At 41.0% G+C, this 21,060-nt stretch overlaps 1 protein-coding gene across 1 annotated transcript in view; it reads right to left on the bottom strand.

Annotated features, from left to right (window-relative positions):
- Nucleotides 1–21,060, bottom strand: part of DAP (death associated protein) — a 56,910-nt gene that overhangs the window by 29,747 nt on the left and 6,103 nt on the right. Inside the window, exon 2 of the mRNA XM_080382060.1 lies at nt 20,206–20,302. Within this exon, the coding sequence (XP_080238186.1) occupies nt 20,206–20,302 (97 nt within the window). The remainder of the gene's footprint in view (nt 1–20,205; nt 20,303–21,060) is intronic.

Raw genomic sequence — 21,060 nt, forward strand, 5'->3', positions numbered from 1 at the left:
TTGACAGGCAGTCCCTCGGTGAAAGAACATGTGTTAATTTAACTAAAACACATACCCTTTCTCTTTCAAAATGCCTCCTCCATCAAGTTTTTGCAATACTCTTTTTTTTCCTGCTTTTTCTGTCATCCCACAAATTCTTACTGTGGACACAGCAAACTTCTAACGTACTCTCGGGTGGTACACAAATGAAGATTTTCCCCCCTCCCTAAAGAAGCAGACATGAAATCTGGACTTAGGTGTTCCTGTCACTCACGAGCACAGCAGATAATAAAGTATAAAAACAAACTGGGAGAGGGAACTTCTCCTACATTGGGTTATTAAATGAGGATGAAAACACCCCCTGAGGAACCGACACTTAATAAGCACAGTGCCCTCTATACTTCATTGCCTATCCTCAGACAACATTCTTCATATCCATCCGTGCTGTTACCCTTTTGCAACTGAGGTCCACAAAGCGGCTCCTGGATCAAGTAACAACCACCAGAGTACGCAGTGAGGACACTCCATGTTTAGCTGCCATAAACCAAGGACACTGAAGAACAGCTGTCTTCCCATATCCAAGTGAAAAGAAACACTCAAAGAAATGCCAGCAAAATTAGCCTTGGAGACTTGGTATTGTTAATTCTGTTATCAGCCAGTGTTACCTCTTGTTCACAGGCTCATCTTGCCTCAGGGAGAGGTGTCAGACACAACAATAAGTAAAACTACTCAAGAATCTGATTATAAGGAAATTTCTTCCAACTATACGATATGGAGGCTGGCATTTTTTGAGGAAGATAGTCTCAAATACGTATAACCTATAAACACTGCTACTGTAAGTCTTTCTTTTTAAACCCTCCAAAGCTCTTGTTTGCAATGATACCGAGTCAGGTCAAACATGTTCTAGGTCAAACATGCTTCAGCTAAACATTCTTTTTTGGCTTGGGCTTTAAAAAAAACAGTTATAAACTATCCAGTGGTCTGAAATTTCACCCCACAAAACACAAAACTACACAAGTACTGCTATTACCTGTAGACACAGAAGCACAGAATGGTTTGGGTTGGAAGGGACCTCCGGAGACCATCCAGCCCAAGCCTCCTGCAATGAGCAGGGACATCTTCAACTAGATCAGGTTGCTCAGAGCCCCATCCAATCTGACCTTGAATGTTTCCAGGGATGGGGCATCTACATCTTCTCTGGGTGGCAACCTGTTCCAGTGTTTCACCACCCTGTTTCTTCCCTATATCTAGTCTGAATCTACCCTCTTTGAGCTTAAAACTGTAAAATCTTGTCCTGTCACTACAGGTCCTGTTAAAAAGTCTGTCCTCATCTTTGTTATAAGCTCCCTTTATATACTGAAAGGCTGCAATAAGGTCTCCCGGGAGCCTTCTCATACCCACGCTGAGCAACCCCAACTCTCTCAGCCTTTCTTTGTAGAAGTGTGCAATCTCTCTGATCATCTGGCCCTCCTCTGGCCCCACTCCAACAGGTCCATGTCCTTCTTATGCTGGGGGCCCCAGACCTGGATGCAGCATTCCAGGTGGTGTCTCAGCAGAGCCGAGCCGAGGGGCAGAACCACCTCCCTGGACCTGCTGGCCACGCTCCTTGTGGTGCAGCCCCAGCGAGGGCTGGCCGCCTGGGCTGCGAGCGCACACTGTCAGCTCACGTGCAGCTCTTCACCCACCAGTTCCCCCAGCTCCTTCTCTGCAGGGCCGCTCTCAACCCATTCATTACCCAGTCTGTACTGATACTGGCAACTGCCCCGACCCTGGTGCAGGACCTTGAACCGGGCCATGTTACGTTTCGTGAGGTTCACCCTGGCCCACTTCTCCAGCCTGCCAAGCCTGCCGATCAACCTCAGCTCAGTCGTTGTGCTCTCTGAGGAAGGAATTGCCAAAGCCTCTGGCAAAGCTGATCTTTTTAGCATACTTCGAGCACGTTGGACTGATTTTCACAAGCTCCTCAATGCACTCTTGCAGCATGTTTTATTGAGGAATCTCAAGTTCAGCAGTTAACTTATACTGCATGCCAGGTAGTGAAGAACAAAACAATTCAGGATTTACAGATTAAAACCCAAAGTCCACATTCGGTTCATGAACTTCAGTAAGAACCGCCAGAGATCTCTACAGAGCACTGGCACAGTTAAACTTCAGATGCATTAAGTTTACTTCTTAATTAAGTTGTGGAACTGTGCACTGGATACAGCTTCTCAGTTGGCCCCGATGGAGCACACAGCAGCAACAGGACATGGGTAGCTCAGTGCAGGTATCGCTGCACTAGGGAGCAAAGGGCCTTTGAAAGGGAGATATAGAGGGGAAAAAGAAGTGTTCACACCTCTGCTTACCCTATGAGTGTAACAGCCACCCAAGGGTCGCTGCAGGGCTCCTCAATAATACTTCATCTCCCCTGGCCTGAGTTGAAGCCAGCTTGCTGCCCTTAAAACATACTCCAGTCCCTGAAGAATTAATTCAATACTACTCAGAGCAGGAGACACTGCAGATACTTGGGATAAAATCTAAACTAGCCCCTGAAGCAAAGAACAATCGCCTGCAATTCCTCTTAGATGATCACAGACAGGTGGGAACACAATCCAACAGTATTTCACAACCAGTTTTTTTTCAGAGGATGCTTATTTATGCTGCTTTTGTTTACTATGACTAGGTCATAAATTAACACAGTTGTAGTTTCTAACTCACAGTTGGGCTCATATAAACAGAATTATTCACCTCTACAGAAACTTGTAGGGAGAAAAAGAAGTCTGCTTTGCCCTCCCACAAGGCTCTTAATTCTTTTCTCCTCAAGAAGGTACCTCAAGATGGAGTTAAGAGGGTTAGCAGTATAGTCTGTGTAAATCCAAAAGCACTACAAGCTGGTTCCTGGCTGGCCTGGAGAGTAAAAACAGAGCTCAAAAAACTGTTGCTTGTCAATAATCTCAGACAACAAATTCCTCCTAGCTGGTGGAAATGGGTAAAGGAGTTTAATCACATTCTGGCTGCAGCCTAGCCTTCAGTCATTTTATCTGCTAACCAGCACAAACCGTGTTAGCCCACGGCCAGGGCTGCAAGGTGAAGCTTGCAACAGAGGCAGAGCTACCGCTACAGAGGAGAGATGTAACTGTTTTACTAGCTGCCTGACTCCATTGACAGCACACTGTGCCTACCTCCACCCTCCTTTCTCTTCCCACTACCATGCCAGAGACAGGAATCCAGTTAAGACAGTAAGTTACCACATGAATATTTCAGACAGTAACCAGACTGCCAGCTGTTCATAATTGTTTCAATGTGCGAGGCAAGGCAGAAACTACAGTGCAACTGAAGGAATCTTCATCAGTTTTTCATGTTGCTGTGGTATTTGATTGTAACAAAATACTCGACATACACACGAACCAGCCAGTTTGCTAGAAGACGTCCAACAGCACTTTAGTGGTATCTTTGTAGCTCATCTGAGAAAAGCCACATAAGTATTTTCTTTTATTACCCTGTATTTTCACTGGATATTCCAGTCTCGTGTTATGGAAGAGGGTAAATAAAAGCATCCCACACCACCTCTCTACATGATTTAACTCGACACTTCTATTAGATTCTTCTTACTTCGTAGTACTATGGAATAATCTAAATTGGAAGGACTTGAAGTGATCAGTCCAGCCTCCTGCTCAAAGTGGGCAATCTTGCTGTGCCTTGACCTGTCAACTTTTAAGTATCTCCAAGGATGAGGATTCAAAACTCTCCATGTGCCTTTTCCAGTGGTTGACTACCAACATCAGTGTGGTTGGTTTTTTCCTCCTTACATCTAGACAGAATTTCCCTTGCTGTTGACTCTTACCCTTTCATTGTCATCTTCTGGGAAAAGTCCACCTCCATCTTCTCTAGATCTGCTCATTAAGGAGTTTAGTTACCAGATAACTTGGTGATCATGTTCCCTAAAAGGGCTTGCTTCTCCTTGCCTGTTTCAAATGCATTTTGAAAACACCAGTACCAGTTGCATAAACCCCAACTGGTAAGAAAACACCAGAAGGCACCAGTTGCTTTGACTAACCTGTTTCACTAAAGTGGTAACATACCCCAGCAGGCAAGAATGGGTTGACTTTTGCTTTCTTAAGCTACTCTTTCATGTCATTTTACCACTGGTGTACCTGTGCCTAGCCTTGTCCCCTGCTATCCCAGCTCAATGAACCCTCTTCCCCAGGTGGGCTCTAGCCCTGCCCTGCTGGCTCGCCTGCTTGGGTGATGGCAGCCACCCTGGGGACCACCCGTCCCTGATGGGGTGCTGTGGGGCTGCACATCCTCTCCAGCAGCAGCTCCTGCCACACTTGCTACTTCACTTGCAGTATCTTTCACTTGAATAGTGTATGGCTAACATAAAGGTGTCACCAGTATTTTTTGATTAAAGAAATTGTTGGATTCCCTGCAATGGCTTTAATTACCTTAGCTGGTTCCCAGTTTATGTCCAGTCCAAAAGATCTCTTGCTTTTGACAACATGCTATCCTTCTCCAGAAAGCTTTAAGAGAATAATCAATTTATCCCCCTGAAAACTTACCAACTGTTATGTTAAAAAAAAAAGTAAATTCCCACATGGATTAACAGAAATAAGGCTCACTTCTCTGTCATGCTTACTTTATGTTGCTACAGTAACCACCAGTTTTGCCTCTCCCTCCACTGGCCATGAACTCCTGGATTTGTTAAGACTGGGGGAGATTAAGAAAACCAAATTATTGTCAGTTCCCACTTCCTGCACACCCTTACAGGGGTGGGCTCTGAACTTGGGTGGCGCAGAGTCTGAAGTGAGCAGAGAGGACCTGTCTGAGGTCAGACCTACCTGCCAGCTTCAGGTCGGTTTGCACTTTGAGCTGGGTGGCTGTGACCTTGTTCTCAGAACACAGTACCACCCACAGCCCAAGCACCAACCCTCAGTGCTCACCAGCCTTACTGATACCCCCCTAGTTACATGCCCTACCAATGGTGAGGAACTCAGAAGGACATCACCAAACTCTGCAAAAATAAGTTTCAGGTTACAGGAGCCCCTGGGAAATACTTAGTTGAGAGCTACTAAATACAATGACACAAAAGGCTGCATGTTTTCAGAAGAATCTTCTTGCCTCTGGAAACGCTGATGTTGCTGTAGCTTAAAGAAATTTACTTTTTAACACAGCTGAAGAAGCGTCTCTGGTCCCAACTACTGTGTGGGTACGTGACAGACATCACTTCTGATTGTTTCAGGAGTGTCTATAATTACCAGCTGATGAATGCTATCACGGAAGTTGGGGTTTATGCTGCCAATACTACTCCCCCTAAATGTGACTCTTCCAGGACATTGTCTCCAAAACAACATCGCTTCCAAATGGCTTCAAGACACCTAGCAGCAGATGGACAGCAGACTTGCATCCTACATGAAAATTATCACACCAGGACTGCAGGGGGCAGGGGAGGGGGAGAAGGGTACTCATTACTGAGTACAAAAAGTCATGAACATAAAGAACTACACACCAAATTAAAGCAACTCTACCCCGCATAAAGATATTTTTTATGGCATCTTCCCATACAGTGGTATTTTATCTCTTCCAACAGTTTACTTCAGGGAAGTAAAAGCAACTGACGGATGTACAGAACCAAATTAAACTTTTACATCAAAACCATTCATATCTTGACATCTATCCAAAGATTGACTAGTCTCACTGGAATTTATTTGCAGAGACTATGGTAGTTAGACTAACATATGGTACTTAAATTTTTCATCTGTATTTACCAGGTTGTTTTCTCAGTTCTCAACTGGAAAAACACAGACATTTCTTCACAAAATCTCTGCCAAGGTTGCAGTAAAATTCTTTTTTCAGACAACTCTTACATTTTCTTCCTTTTCTGTATTTCAAAAACCAAAACATTTTTTAGGTGGGCTCCCCCCACCCCGCCCTTTTAGTCAAATTGGCTTTGGCAGATCATGAATCATCAACTAACACTGCAACTCTTATCTCCCTTCATCTTAAGAAAGAGGAAATCAAACTGAAAAATGTATGAATCGAGGCTCTTCTCTCTTTGGTTTTCATTCTTTTTTGTAGCATTTGTATCTGCTAGGAAAGCTCAGTCTGTATTTATGCCCATGACTATAGTCTGAAGAAACCAGGAAAGAATGAATCACATTCAATTTATGCCATGTATTAAAGATAATGGATACAAATCTAAGGAAAGCCTAGGAGAGTTAAGGTGCTAACTCATACACTGCTGTGCCAAAACTGAACTCCTGGAAGCATTCCTTGGCAATCAAAAAAACAAACAAAACAAACATATGTATGTCTTGAATTCCCTTCTTCCCCCTAATAATTCTCAGAATCAAGCCAGGAGAGATTTCCTGAGATACTGTAAACAATATCAGGGTCATGTCCAAGCAATTAGATTTACACTTTCTCTGGCCCTTTTTGCCTAGGGAATCTTGCAAGATTAAAGGTATTAATAGTATCATGTGCAACAGCAGTGAATCCAGAGAGTAAGACTGCATTTCAGTTGCACCCTGAATTTGCTATAGAGCCTACAGATCTGCTACAGACTAAACAGGCATAGGATACAGAGACCAGATCCGCATCTAAGGCTATGGAGGCATGCCTGTTGATACCAACTGAGAGTCTAGCCTACTTATGTTATGTACAACAGGGTTAAGAAAAGCAGCAAATTGTTAGAATAATTTAGAATTCAGTTTCAAAATGCCTATAGAAGGTGCTCTGATGCAGGCTTCCAATTTTTCAGGTCTCTAAAAATCATATTGCAAACATTTTGCAGACCACTGCAGCAGTGCTACTGGATTGTCTTCATAATCGGCTCATGCCGCCACCATCACAGAGAAGCTATATTCCCAAGTACTCCTCTTACTCAGTCTCAATACATAAAACTTTAATCAGATCACCATTCCTCCCAACACACATATGTCTCTATCAAAACGACAACTGATCTTAATGTAAGTCAGTCTACAATTAACCACACTGTGTTAGACTACATACCACCTTGCTGACTCTCAGCAGGCAGCAGCGAACACGTGGGGAAGGAGATGAGGATGGAGCATGCAGAAGAGTGCTCCTGAGAGCACTCTGCAGAGATCTGCTGCTCAGAAACTTCCCAAGCCAGAGGCTATATCCCTGTATTTAGTAGCCCTCAACAAACTATTTCCCATGAATTTTCCAGTGGCTTTTGTAATCCAAAACTTCTTGCAGAGTTCCTTGCAGAAATCCTTCTGGAGTTCCTCACCATTGGTAGGGCATTTAATTGAGCTAAACAGCTCTGTATCACCTGCAGACTTGAAGATTCCACTGTTTACTTCCTTGTTAAGGTCACTGACAACAATCAGTGCTTTCACTGTTTGCATATATGAAGTCATATGTCTACTGTTTCCATAAATATAACTGTTGCTCATTCATTCAAATCCTAGTGCGTAAATATTTGCCCAGAAGCTTCACCCAACACTGCCCTCTCTACCGAAATGTAAGATGGGCTATTGTCCTCATTTTGGCTGGGATAGAGTTAATTTTTTTCTTAGTAGCTGGTGCAGTGCTGTAGTTTTGATTTAGTATGAGAACAACATTGGCAACACACTGATGCTTTAGATTTTGCTGTCATGCCTACCCTACGTCAAGGGCTTTTCATGCTTCCCATGCTCTGCCAGTGAGGAGGGGCACAAGAAGCTGGGAGTGAGCAGAGCCAGGGCAGGTGACCTGAACTAGCCAAAGGGATGTTCCACACCACAGAACATCATGCTCAGTATATAAACCAAAAATCGTTTGCCGGGGCTGCCAATTGCTGCTTGGGGACTGGCTGGGCATCGGTCAGCAAGGGGTGACCAATTGTATTGTGCATCAGTTGGGTTTTCCCTTTTGGGTTTTATTCCTTTCTCCCTCTCTCTCCTTTTCATTACAGTTGTTGTTATTATTACATTTTATTTCAATTATTAAACTGTTCTTATCTCAACCCATACATTTTACCTTTTTCCCAGTTTGCCTCCCCATCCTGCTGCAGGGGGGTAGCGAGCGAGCGGCTGCGTGGTACTTAATTGCCAGCTGGGGTTAAACCAGGACAGCTATGGAATCCCATGGCAGTAAACACTCACTGAAATTATAGCGGACTAGAACTGAAAATTCAGTAACTCCAATGTTAGCAAACATTATTATAAAGGCTGTGAAAACCTGAGATGATTTCTGATATACTTTTCCTGTTAGATTCTTTGTACAGACACTTTGTCCAATTTGATATTCTTCTTTTTCACCACATTTTGTAGTAACACAATTAAGTTCAAACAAACAAATGAATGCCACTTATCTCAAAGAAGCTATTTACTTGCCAAAGTTTCTCTCTTAAACACATACAAAGAAATTAACTTAGAAAAGGAAATATTAAAACAAGTAAATAAAGAGTTAATTTGTTTCAGCAATGTGCATCCAGAATTGGATTCAGCATATGAATCTATTACTTTATTCCTTTGTTTGCATATTTTGGTACGCCACCAAGTGAGTGGAACAGTGTTAGAAAACTTCAGCTCAGGATTTTCTAGAGAAAATGAGTGAGGTTCAAGGTAAAGTTACTCCAAAATAGAGATTATATGTGTGGCTAAATATTCAATACAACTTACTTTCAAAACTGAATGATGAAGTGAAGAAAAAAACCCTTCAGTCTACTTGGTATGTGCAGAATTCCACAAAATGTAAACAAGTCCTCTCATTAAATAAACTGAGTTACCATGAGATATGGCAGAACACACTCTCAAGTATCAGAAACTGGAAATAAAGCATAGGAATAAATCAAATATCATAATGATGGAGGTTAACAGTGGGATCTTGCAAGAATCTCAGTAAAAGAGGTCTAAATAGCAACAGGACAATGTATGCTAATGTTAGTGAATTATTCAGGGTATAAAACCCATGAAAGTATACAGTTACAAGGGATCTCAGAGGAACAATGGAACAATAAGGTAAAAGAGAAAGATGGCACCTTGATAAATGTAGAATATACACACTGGTAAAAACAATCCTAACTGTATATACATAACGATGGGCTCTAGAACAGTTTACGAAACTCAAAAACGGTGAAGTTACTGTGAAAAGATTTTTGAAATCAGCAGCTTAATACCCCAAAGGCAGTTAAAAAGACAACTGGAACACAGGAACAATTTAAAGAAAGAAACAAGCAGAAAAATAGAACCATGCCAGTGTGCAAGTCCGTGGTATGCTTTTACCCTCTACATTACCACTACAATTCTGGTTATCACACCACCAAAAACAAATGAAAAGGTAAGAGAGAACTCAAGGAAAAATATACAGTAGAGAGAAGGTAAAACAAGTAAGTTATTCACTATTTCTTAGTATATGAGACTTTGAAATCACAGGAAAAAGTTACCAGGCAAGCAAAAAGAAAACACTTTCTGCAGCATACACCATACACTACTTCGACTGCAGTGCTACCTCCACAGGAAGACAATTATCAAGATGAGAAACATACATATGCTCAGAGAGGGTTAGCGAAATAGAGGCTGGGTCCAATGGCAATGATTTATTATGATCAGCAAGTTCCTAAGCACTAATTTTGATTGCGAGATGCTGGGAGAGTTCATTGGCCTCACTCTACACAGGCCCTTCTTGTACACTGCCCCGAGGCACCAGGCTGTGGGGAGGGCTGCGCGGCAGGCCCAGCACAGCCATCCGTACTCTTTAAAGCAGTAGAGGAAGGAAGAGATTATAATGATGTTATAACTCCCCCTTTTCCTTCATTGTATTAATAGTTCTTTATTGTTTCAGAAGACATGGCAACAGGCAGGGAGAAGTATGAACTATACAGCGTCTTAAAAAGCTGTTAGCTAATAAACCTTAGTAATTTTAAAAACATGCTGGAAAGGAAGACAAAAATCTGGTGCATTAACTGCGAGCAGCTGTCTTCCCTTTCCTCCTCCTGTTGGTGGGGAAGAACAGTGTGCATCAACTTAGTGAATTTCCTCTTCCCAGTAAAAGGTACTAAGACCTGAAAGAATTTTCAAAGCAGTAAAACAATCCCCTCCCCCCCCCCCCCCCCAAAAAAAAAAAAAAATATCTTCTAGCCTATTTGGTATGCACAGATTTCAAAAAAATGGCAACAAGCCCCTCATTAAACTGAATTATCATGGGATACAGCAGGAGACACTCTTGACAATCAGAAACTGGAATAGCCAGACAAAAATGACACATCACTGCTTTAAAACATATATGATTACTATAACGTACCTATTTCTGTTAGAACTACACAGCTCCTAAACACCATTTGTGTTTATTTCTCAGTCCGCCACAGAAAATACGGAAGAGCCAATTCCCAACCATCAGACCGGCTAAGCTGTTAGTCAGCTCTGCATAGAAGGAAACCATACACAGAGGTTGAGGTCAGTATTTGAACTCTTTTCAGAAAATAAGAGGTGACTTCAGGAAAATATAACAGGAAGAGGACAACTGGCAACCACTAACTAATACAGAAATAACTTCAAGGGTAAGACACAGCATGAAATAAAAACATGAAGACTGGGAAACAAGGTGTCATAAAGGGGGATGCTCCAAAGCACGGCAACAGGAATAAAAAAAAAAAAAATATCAGCAGGACTACAAGTTTTCTGTAACTTGTAACAAGAGATGAAGGAAAAAATGTAGTATTAGCTCCAAAGCCATGTAGAGGTCATTGAAAACATCCCAATACAGGGAAAGAACCAGAACAGCTACTGTTACCAGCCCGAATGCCTATGTTTGGAGAAAACGGCAGAACACAAAGCTCCACTCCTCAGAAGCTTTTGAGGTTCTGGCATTTTCTTTCCCCATTGTAAACTGGAACAAGAATAGTATCTTTCAAACACACCAGCAGAAACAGAACTCTGTAATGTCTCAAAACAGGAAATTAGTTCTACAGCAGTTTTCGAAACAATAAATAAGAATTTTAAATTTCATTTAGTCAAATGCCTTCTAAATAGCCTTATGTGGAAGAATCCATGGTAATGTTATTAGTGTCACTGTTGATATAAAACAGCATACACATAGCTATATACACTTTCCCCATAGAATCACAAGTTAGCATGATCCCAGAAATAAAAAAAGAATCACAGAAATGCGATTCAAAACCAGCTCCTCTTTGAACACATTCACAGCCCCAGGCTCACCATGTTATATATATTCTAAGGAACGAGTCCCAGAGAAACTGAAACTCATCAGAACTAAGATTTGTGTGAACATTGCTAAAGTATTTTTTACTAATCGCCATTTATTTAACAGGATGACTGTGACCAAGATGCAATTATTGAAATGCTACAATTAAATCAGAAGACAGCAAGCCTACTGCAACAAACACTTTCGCATCAAGTAATGTGCTACAATGAACAGCTCTATCAACTGCTACAGCAGACTAAACAGAACGGTGATGATATGATAAAAGTTTACAGTGTTGTCTTTAATTACCTCTTGTTTATCTCCTGCTTCTAGTACCAATGTCCTGGGCACAGCTGAGTGAAATTCCCTTCTATCTGGCCCACTGACAGTTAACAAATGAGAATTCTAAGTTTATTTTAATATTAAACTGCTTCAAAGTTCAGTGCCTGATGCAGCTGAGGCAGAAGAAACTTAAAGGAGAGGAAGGTGCTACTTAAAAAAACTAGATGCTCATCCTTGGCACACATGGTGTCAATCTCACACACCTCCTACTCATTTTCAGCTCATGGTGACTTCACTTCAAACATAGGGGGTTTTATTCTAAATAAACGAGTAGCATCTGGTCCTCCGGCAGCTTTTTCTAGTAGAAATTCATACCTTTAGCTTTAGAAACGCTCACAATGTTGGTGAACATTTGAATAATAGAGATTTGGGCTTTGCTGGCATAATGAAAAGGATTTGATTTTACTTTTGAGTTTGGAAATTTTTGTGCTTTATAATGGCTATGTAATACCTGTTTCAATACTGTCTGTGCCTTCAAACTGGCATGGTAACCATGCATTCCAGTATTTCAGAAAGGCACCAAGGGAAAAGCACAAAGCAAAATGTCACCATTTAAGATATTAGCTTATGATATTTTACTGTTCCATACAGTTGCAGAACACCATGCTAAGCTGTGCCACTCACGAGATACTACTTCGTATCCACTTTCCTCTTTGTGTATGACTAAGCTTTTCACACTTTCCTCATCACACAGAATACAAGACTTCCATTCTTTTAAAATCTTACTCTTACACCAGCTTGGCTGACAATTCAACTCAGCTTCCCAGCTAATTTCATAAGACAGCATATGTTTCCTGGGACGAAACCCAGCTCTTGCTGAGCTGGATGGTGTTATCTTCTACTCATTTGGGGGGTGGGGAGGGTGGGCGCAGAAATATCAGACCTTTTTTAGTTCTTTCACACATGCACACAGTATTTCAGGAATATGAAAAGAGCTATCTGTACCATTTCATAACTGGCACTTACAGTGAGGGATTTATCAACTTACTGCTTCAATCATCAGGAAATACTGGAAGCATGAAACAATCTTTCAGAAGACTTACATCTTCCTGTATGAGAATGCTTCATTCATAATCCTGTCTAGGTTTTTCCTCCATTCCCTGCATTCACAGATATTTTCACTTCTTAAATGGATATATTCACAGCCTCTTTCCTTGCCTTACAGTAGTTCTGCATTTAAGAATCACTATTATATATTCTGTTCTCTGTAATTCTAGTTACATCTATAACTGCATATGCATTTGATATGGTTCAACACAGGTCAGCAATTACTTTGCTGCTTCTCCAAGTAACTGGTCATATGCAGAAGATATTGTCCTGAAAAATCAAATTAAAATTGCCAGTACTGGGGGTGGTGTGTGTGTGTGTGTTATATAATTAAATTATGCATAAACAAACATCTACTAATAGTAAAAACTACACAAAAGATTAAGACACGAAGGTTAATAACGAGGTGGGAAAATGCATAGGAGGCAATATTACTTATATAAAGACGACTACTGTGACACTGTTAAGCTATTCCCCTACCTGTGAAGTGAATTTAAGTCCAAAATAACAAAGACAAGAAGAAAAAAAAAAAGGCAGCAAGCACAGAATCTTTTTGGAAATTAAAGATATTTTGAAGAAGGTAGGAAGCTATTCCCCTCATTGCACTATGCTCTGCATTCTGCTTAATAATATTACAAAATTACAGTTGTTAATTTTTTTCACAGGTCTTTTGCCAGCAGAACATCCTTTTAGCCTTTGGAATATTTAACCAAGTAAAGAAGAAGTTACAGTTACACAACACTGTAGTGCAACAGAGGGATAATGGCCAATACGTGCTGCAGTTTGCATCTTTCCCAGAAACTGCAAGCATGGTATTCACAGCCAGGTTGCTTTTTCATTGCACTTCCCCCAGACATTTCATCCTCTAAAGCCAACTACCTCCAAAGCTCCACATCCGAGTAATAAGAGCTCAAAGGCCAAAGACATGAATCAAATCCCTCAAGAATTGTATCAGTTATATCCATACATTTAACAGAGTTGTCAAGCATAAAATGGCAATATATGGTCTGTGAACATAATCTTTGCGTAAAGACACATCAGCTCACAGAATGAGGCCCCCAAAAGAGGGAAAAAAAGACATAGAGAAGTGATGGCAGAAATGTGAATTCTGTCAAAGAAGAACATCTGGGTGCTTATGATAGACACTTCTATCAGCTCCCTCCTACAGAGCTGCCTCCACTGGCACAATAGCCCAAGCGACCTTTGAAGCCAACGATCAGGTGGCTCTGCTGCCAGAAAGAGAGACTCAGCCAGACCTTCAACCACCAAAGCTGCACGCTCCCTTTCTAAAAAAACTTAAGCAGACGATGTCGCAGCCTACCTGTCCTGACCCGTCTCTTTCTTTTTACCTTAAATATTCACCATGCCAAGTCAACAACTGCTTATTTTGCCAATACTTTGGGTTTATAGATGATGAACACAAATAAAGAGGTCTTTTTTCAGCTTTGTGTTGGTGAGCTACATAGAAGAAACACTGATGGGCTAGTCATACTGAGTACTTACGAAGTACAATGCTACCTGTTCATGCGGGTTTGGTTTTCCTGTTTAACAAGCTGTAAAGTTTTGGGTGTGTGGTGTTTTTTGTTTTTTTTTTTTTTTTTTTTTTTTTTTGCTTAGAACTTCCAAGATTGCCCTTTTTCAAACACCTGTTAACCCTACAACAGACATTAGAACTAACTGAAACATTTTCATCCATGACAGAACTACCTCCTCCTACAGCACCTGCGTGCCAGCGAGCCAAACATCAGACATCATTTCCCAGGTGGCAGCTGTTCTGAAAGTTAAAGGATCAGGATCTGAACCCTACAGTTTCTGCCCTGGCTAAATAACCAGAACAACAATGTGAAACATAAGGAATAGAAATAGTTTCAAAACACTTCCATATGTAGGGTGTAAACAAACATACAAACCTGCTCTAATGGCTTAGTAGTATAATCTACTTTATATTTTTGAAATTCTGTCAGAAGTTCAGACAACAAGGGTCATTAAAAGGCAAAAATTAAATACATTTCAGTGACAGCAGAACCTTCAGTGGCAAATGAAAAACAAATAATGCCTGTCACTTATTTCTTGTCAGTTGCAACAGAGCAAAGTGAGGGAAAGCAAAAACAAATTTACTCTTGAACTAAAGTATGTATCTGCAGCCTAAATTTTTGAGATTTCCACCACACTTGTAAAAGAAAAAAAGCAGGGGCAGCTTAACTAGCATACTCACACTTAACAAGTAACATGGGGGGAGATACCTGAAGGGTAACAAGGGCCTTCAACAACAACTCTCTCAGCATGTAACTGAGTAAGTACCGAGACCAGCTCTTTGACGTATGGACACTCATGTTTCATTAGCATCATTTTGCTTTTGAGTCACAACACTCTAAACTATCCTCTTAATATTTTTTTCTTTTGCCCAATGCTAAGGCCAATATCCACATCCTAGACTGAATTAAAATCCAGGTTGCATAATTTATTCTTTCCAGAGCTAACAGGGAAGTCAGACATAATGCCAGCTTCACAATCTCCAGGTAAGTTTAAGGTACAAAACACAATTTACATACATATACTGAGAAACCACTCTACTACATTTATATTCAGTAATTAAGTCACTGTAATTACCCACTTTGTTTCAGAAATATAACAGAAGAGAACAAAAGTCTTTAGACATGAAAGCCTCTGCAGTTTACCCTGTTAAAGTGAGCCATATATCTGCTTTAAATATTTTTTTTTTAAATCCAGATGCTGATATGCGATTACAGTTTCTGCTTCTTGAGGTCCCTGAGTGACAATTAATGAAGCTCTTGTGCAAAACTGAGCAAGCAGCTCTCACATCAAATTATCTGTCTTTCAGGAGTATTTATTATGGCTAGAGTCAGATGCTGGCAGAGGAGCGCACACGATACTGCACATCTCAGTTAAACATGCATTAATGGGCTTCTAATAAAACCCAGAACTATTTATTCCAAACATTTTCTGTGATAACATACAGCCCTGAAAAATGATGGTTTCTATTCATAAGCCTACTTCTAATTCTGTTTCACCTTCATCTAGCATCACAAAAAAAACCCCCCACTTTCTGGCAGCAATCAGTATGACTGCCTATCAATCAAAACTGCAACCATATCTAAAAACCGAATCAACACAAGTCTTAAGCAATTACAGAAACATAAAAAAACCAATAACAGATCAGACCAGAAGCTCATCCAGCTAGTATCCTATCTCCAACCAGGCTGATCACAACCAGTTGTCTTGAAGAACATGAGGGCTGAGGACCCCACCTTATAATCAAGTTTACTGTTGACATCTTGACCCCAGTGGTGCCACTCTTGTTTTTTAGTTCACCTAAACCAAATGGTGCAACCCCTCCCTCCCTTCACTTAGTCTTCTCCATATAATTATATTCAGCCATTCCTCTAAGTAAAACTGTATTTATATCAGACATACAAAATTCTTTCCATTACCACTCAAAGCTGAGAACTGCTTTGTAGGAAAAGTTTGAATTTGTGTAAAATCATCTTACCACACATTGTTTTAAGGGATCACAAATCACCATCATGACATGTCAGCCTACCATTTCATGAAACGGTAGGTTGTCATTACAGTTTTATTTTAGGAAACAGAACTGAATAAAGTACTTTGCAGAGTAAATTACAGTAACTGGATTGCAAGTTGCTGAACAACAGAGACAAACGTCAAAGAAGATATACCTGGTGAATCACCTTTACAACAGCACAGCTGGCTACTTCAGGGGTGTCTACCTGCATCAGCTTTGTTTACGTTAAGACTAGAAACACTGACCCACTGTCTTTTTCTACAAGCAGGCTGCAAAACCAATGCCAGCTGTCTCCAAACCACAAACACTTCTACGAATTCCAGCTGAAAGCTTACTTGCAGAGCAGCTGCTCAAATTTGTGCCATCGTGAGGAGGAAATGCTCTTGGAGCACCAAGTTCCCCTCAAAGCACCCAGGGAACTCCAGAAAGCTCCAAATCTTCTGCCTCAATTTACTACCAATTCCACTAATCTGTCCTCAACTGCAATGAGATTAAAATAATCACTCAATTATCCTGGCCTCCCTCTTCACACACTGACACACAAATTACTCTTCCCTGTTTTATTATTTTCTCTCACCTCATTCTCAGCTTCCCCTATCACCTGATACAAACTGCCTGAAGGGCTGTTTGCTTCTTTTGACTTTGAGATGCAATAGGGACTAGAGATTGCATCATATCAGTGATACTACCTTAAAATGGCAAAGACTAAAAACGTGGAAGTTAAAAACACAGATGCCTCTGCTTAGCAAAGGAACATAAAATACCAGCTAGCAAAACCCAAAAAGTACATATATATTGGTGTCAGAAAAAGCAAACAGAATGCTAGTGGCCTCTTCTCCCCCCTCCTCATAAACATCTCCTGATAAACCTCCCTCTGCAAGCGTCAGAAATCCAAGTGGTTTAGAAGGACACTGTGAATCACAGGAGCAGACAGGAACTCCAGGGGACTGCACCTTCCAGCACAAAAGCAGCTGACATGCTGCAAACAAAATTTAATTCTGACAAACAACAACTTTATATACTGTGGCCTGTGGAGTTTGTTTATTCTGTTATGGCTAAATAACTTTTTGCTCACATCTAAAGCTTGTACAGCCACCGGAGCTATATACACCACAAGTATTCCCACAGGAGCCTACAAAAGGCACACTAAACCCTTTTCCTCACAGACACAAAGGTTTCCCAGTTCTACCAGGAAAACAACTTCTCCCAGCCTTGTAAACCATCTTACAGTTTTGTTTTATAATTCATTCTAGTTCCCATCTATGCTCCTCATGTCCCTCCTGCCTCTTTCTCAAGAAAAAGAGGCTCAGGGAAGAACTTACCACACTCTACAGCTACCTGAAAGAAGGTTGTACCGAGGTAGGGGTCAGTCTTCTCCCAAGAAACAGAACAAGAAGAAATGGCCTCAGATTGTGCCGGGGGGATTTAGATTGGATATCAGGAAAAATTTCTTAATCAAAAGGGTTGTTAAGCATTGGAGCATGCCACCCAGGGAAGTGATCGAGTTGCCATCCCGGAGGTATCTAAAAAGATGGGTAGATGTGGCACTTAGGGGCATGGTTTAGTGGTACACTTGGCAGTGTTTGTTTTACAGCTGGCCTTGGAAAAGACCTTTAAGATCATCAATCTAAATGATTCTATGATTCTAAGAGGATTAAATCAAAGAAACAAAAAGTTCAGATCAATGCTTTTTGTATTAATATACAGGCTTGCAAATAACTGTATGCTCAAGTGCCTAATACAGACTGACAACGTATCCTCTACAAGAAAGCCAAAGTGAGGAGCAGTCTCTAAGTCCATATTTTGAAATAAACTGATCAGGTGGCCGAGGCAATGGATTTTAAGAGGTGCAATATCCAACTATTTCCCAGTTAATAAGGTAGCTCTAGAGGTCATTAAACTTTCTTCTCTGACTTTAAAGCATAAAAATTGCTCATGGACCTGCTTTAAAACATTAATATACAGTGCCCACTTGTTAGCATCTTAAGATCAGGCATGCCTTTCCCCTCCCGATCATTCTGCTGGCCAGGCTTTGTTTTGCATCGCAGATTGGTTTCAGGGCACCTGACCTGGATTCCCTCAGATGACGCTGAACTGAACATGCAGTTCAAGGCGACACCTAACACATGCCAGCTAGGACTGGTCCTTCAGTCCAGAACACCACATTAAGTAATCTCCAAAACACATGCCCTGTGAACATGAAGTCCTCAGCACCAACTGTTTCCCCCTGCAGATCTGCTTCCACTGTGCCACAGCACTGGCTAAAGCAGACACAGCCACAAATACCAGGTTAAATTTTAACTTCTCCCTACGCTACTTGAGTGAGAGGGGAAAATTTGATAAAGCAGATAGCTGTATTTTAACAGAGGTTTAGATTGGTGAGCAGGCATAAGAAGTCTTCTCATTTGGATCCTAGGATTCCCTTGCCAGGAGGTTGGCATGCCAAGGAAATGTAAGAATAAGAAGGTATATAACACCGTACTGGGCCTGGCTGAGATGGAGTTAATTTTCCTCATAGTGCTGTGCTTTGTACTGGTAGCTAGAAAGGCGCTGGTAACACACCAGTGTAATGGCTACTGCTGAGCAGCGCTCACAGCACCAGGGCTGTCTCTCCAACATTCCCCCACCTCATCAGTAGGCTGGGGGTGGACAAGATCTCGGGAGGGGACACAGCCAGGACAGCTGACCCAAAGTGACCAAAGGGGTATTCCACACCATATGACATCTGCTCAGCAATAGAAGCTAAGGGAAAGGAGAAGAGAGGGCATTCATTATTAAGGCGTTTTGTCTTCCAGAGCAACCGCTACACGTACTGAAGCCCTGCTTCTTGGGAAGTTACTAGACATCACCTGCTGATGGGAAATAGAGACTAAATCTTTTGTTTTCCTTTGCTACTGCACGTAGCTTTTGCTACTGCTTTATTAAACTGCCTTTATCTTGACCCAGAAGGTTTTTCCATCTTATTTTCTCCCTCCTGTCCTGCTGAGGAGTAGAGTGATATAGCGGCTTGGTGGGCAACTGGCAAAGAGCCAAGGTCAACCCACCACGAACCCACCTCAAATAAAAGGATGTATTCCCAGGCAAAGTTGAAATTAACCACAAGACAAGATTCGTTCCTTTGGACAAAACTTGACTCCAGTACAGACTCTGTTCCTGCTTATGTGCCGCTGAACAGAAATACAAGATGACTGACTTTGTTAATACAGAAATGCATAAAGTTCAATTTTCCTACCTTTTTCTTGAACATATTAATTAAAATTACTTTTGCCTTCTCATAAGTATCTCCTATTCAAGTTGTGATTTAATAAACACACTTGTTCTTATTTATGCAGACATTTTCACAATTCTTATTACTATTGTTTTGCACATAAAATAAACATCATATAAGCCAGTCTGCTTGCCAAAGCACAAGAATGGCTCTGGGTTTTTTTTGCCTTGAGCAAATAGCAAGAACATGCAGCAAGCTAGTACATAAAGATTTCAGGTAAATGTCTTGGTGACAAAGAAAAACAACTAGCCAAGGAAAGCAGCACAAAACCAGTTGGCTTTTGTATGAACAGAAATACAGCAACAGTCCACTGAACCTCCCTGCTTTCATTTCTACATAGCAGTTACCTGATAAATCTAGTTAAACCTGCTAAGTAACTGCTGTCTTTGTATCCTCCACCACTGAAACTGCTAGATTCCCACCTAAAAAAAAAGCAGATAATATTAACTGCATTTATTTTTACTTGTCTTTTAAAAAGCACCATGTTGTCAAATATGTCACAGAGAAAGGAATATGGACCAAGCACACAGCAAGACCACCTCATACACAGACCGACAACCTAATGTTTGCATCCAAATGTGTCTAGCCTCTATTCTTCTGCAGATTCTGAAATAATGTTTCGAGATCTTAGGAAGGCTGATGTTTTACTTTAACCGTACTGGTTTTCTTTAACCTTCTCTTACCTAACAGGACCATTTAGAGGAGGGTCAGCAAGCTAAAACCTGCCATATTCCCCAGTTCTCCTGAAGGAGCATGTAACTTGCTACTGCTTTAAATCAGTTTTATGATACAAAACCAACTGTATCTTTGCTTTGTTATCCACAAGGCAAAACAAACATGATAAGGTTCAAGGTCATGGAAATTTGCCGTAGCACATGCATCAAATCAAAGGACTCACCTGCTGGTTTCCCAGTCTTGGTCATCCTTATCTTTTTCTTCTTTGGCATCAGAATTGTGTGGGTGTTTCTGCACAATCCGCATCCCACCAGCTTTCACTGGAATGGAAATAAGAGACATGACAAATCTCAGTCAAATCAGCATAAGTGAAGAACTTCTTAAGGATGAGGGGCCCGTTCCCCCCCCCTCCTCCCCCCCCCTCCTCCCCCCCCCAATATTTTGCATAGTAGTTTAATAGTAATCAGTTTGAAAAAAGGGCCCAAAGTTTTTAAAAGTGGCAACTCTGAGGAACAGCTACTTCAGGATTGCATCTGCCCTTCTCTTTCACATCATGCCATCTTTGCTCATCATGAGAAGCTGCAGCTCTTTTTACCACCTGCTTCCAATACCATTTTAGAAAACTCAACTCTGTTTTAACTTTCCCCCCACCCCTACTAACTTGCAGCCATCAGAAGAAGAAAGGGAGGCGATGGCTTGCATAACACTACACAAAAAGCCACAAACATGAATGTTAAATACTCCCACAAAACAGGAAGGGCTGAAGAACCTTTCCTGTCATTTCAACTTAAAACCTACAGCTATAATAATAAGATTTATACAAAATAGTTCCTCACGAACAGTATAACAAAAAGCAATGTTTAGGAGGACTGTAAACTTGCATTTAGAATAGAGCTTTTTGTTTTGCAAACCATAAGCATTTACTACATTTCAAATACTTGTCCTTATATTTCAAATTTACCACAAGCAGGTATTTCCATTTACCACATTTCAAATACTTGATTTAGTTTTAGAAATGACACAAACGTGAAAGCATCCCTTTGAAACACAAAACAAGAAGTGAAAGCTAATCCACTTA

This window comes from Falco punctatus (genome assembly GCF_963210335.1).
Source record: "Falco punctatus genome assembly, chromosome: 3".
NCBI classification, from domain to species: Eukaryota; Metazoa; Chordata; class Aves; order Falconiformes; family Falconidae; genus Falco; species Falco punctatus.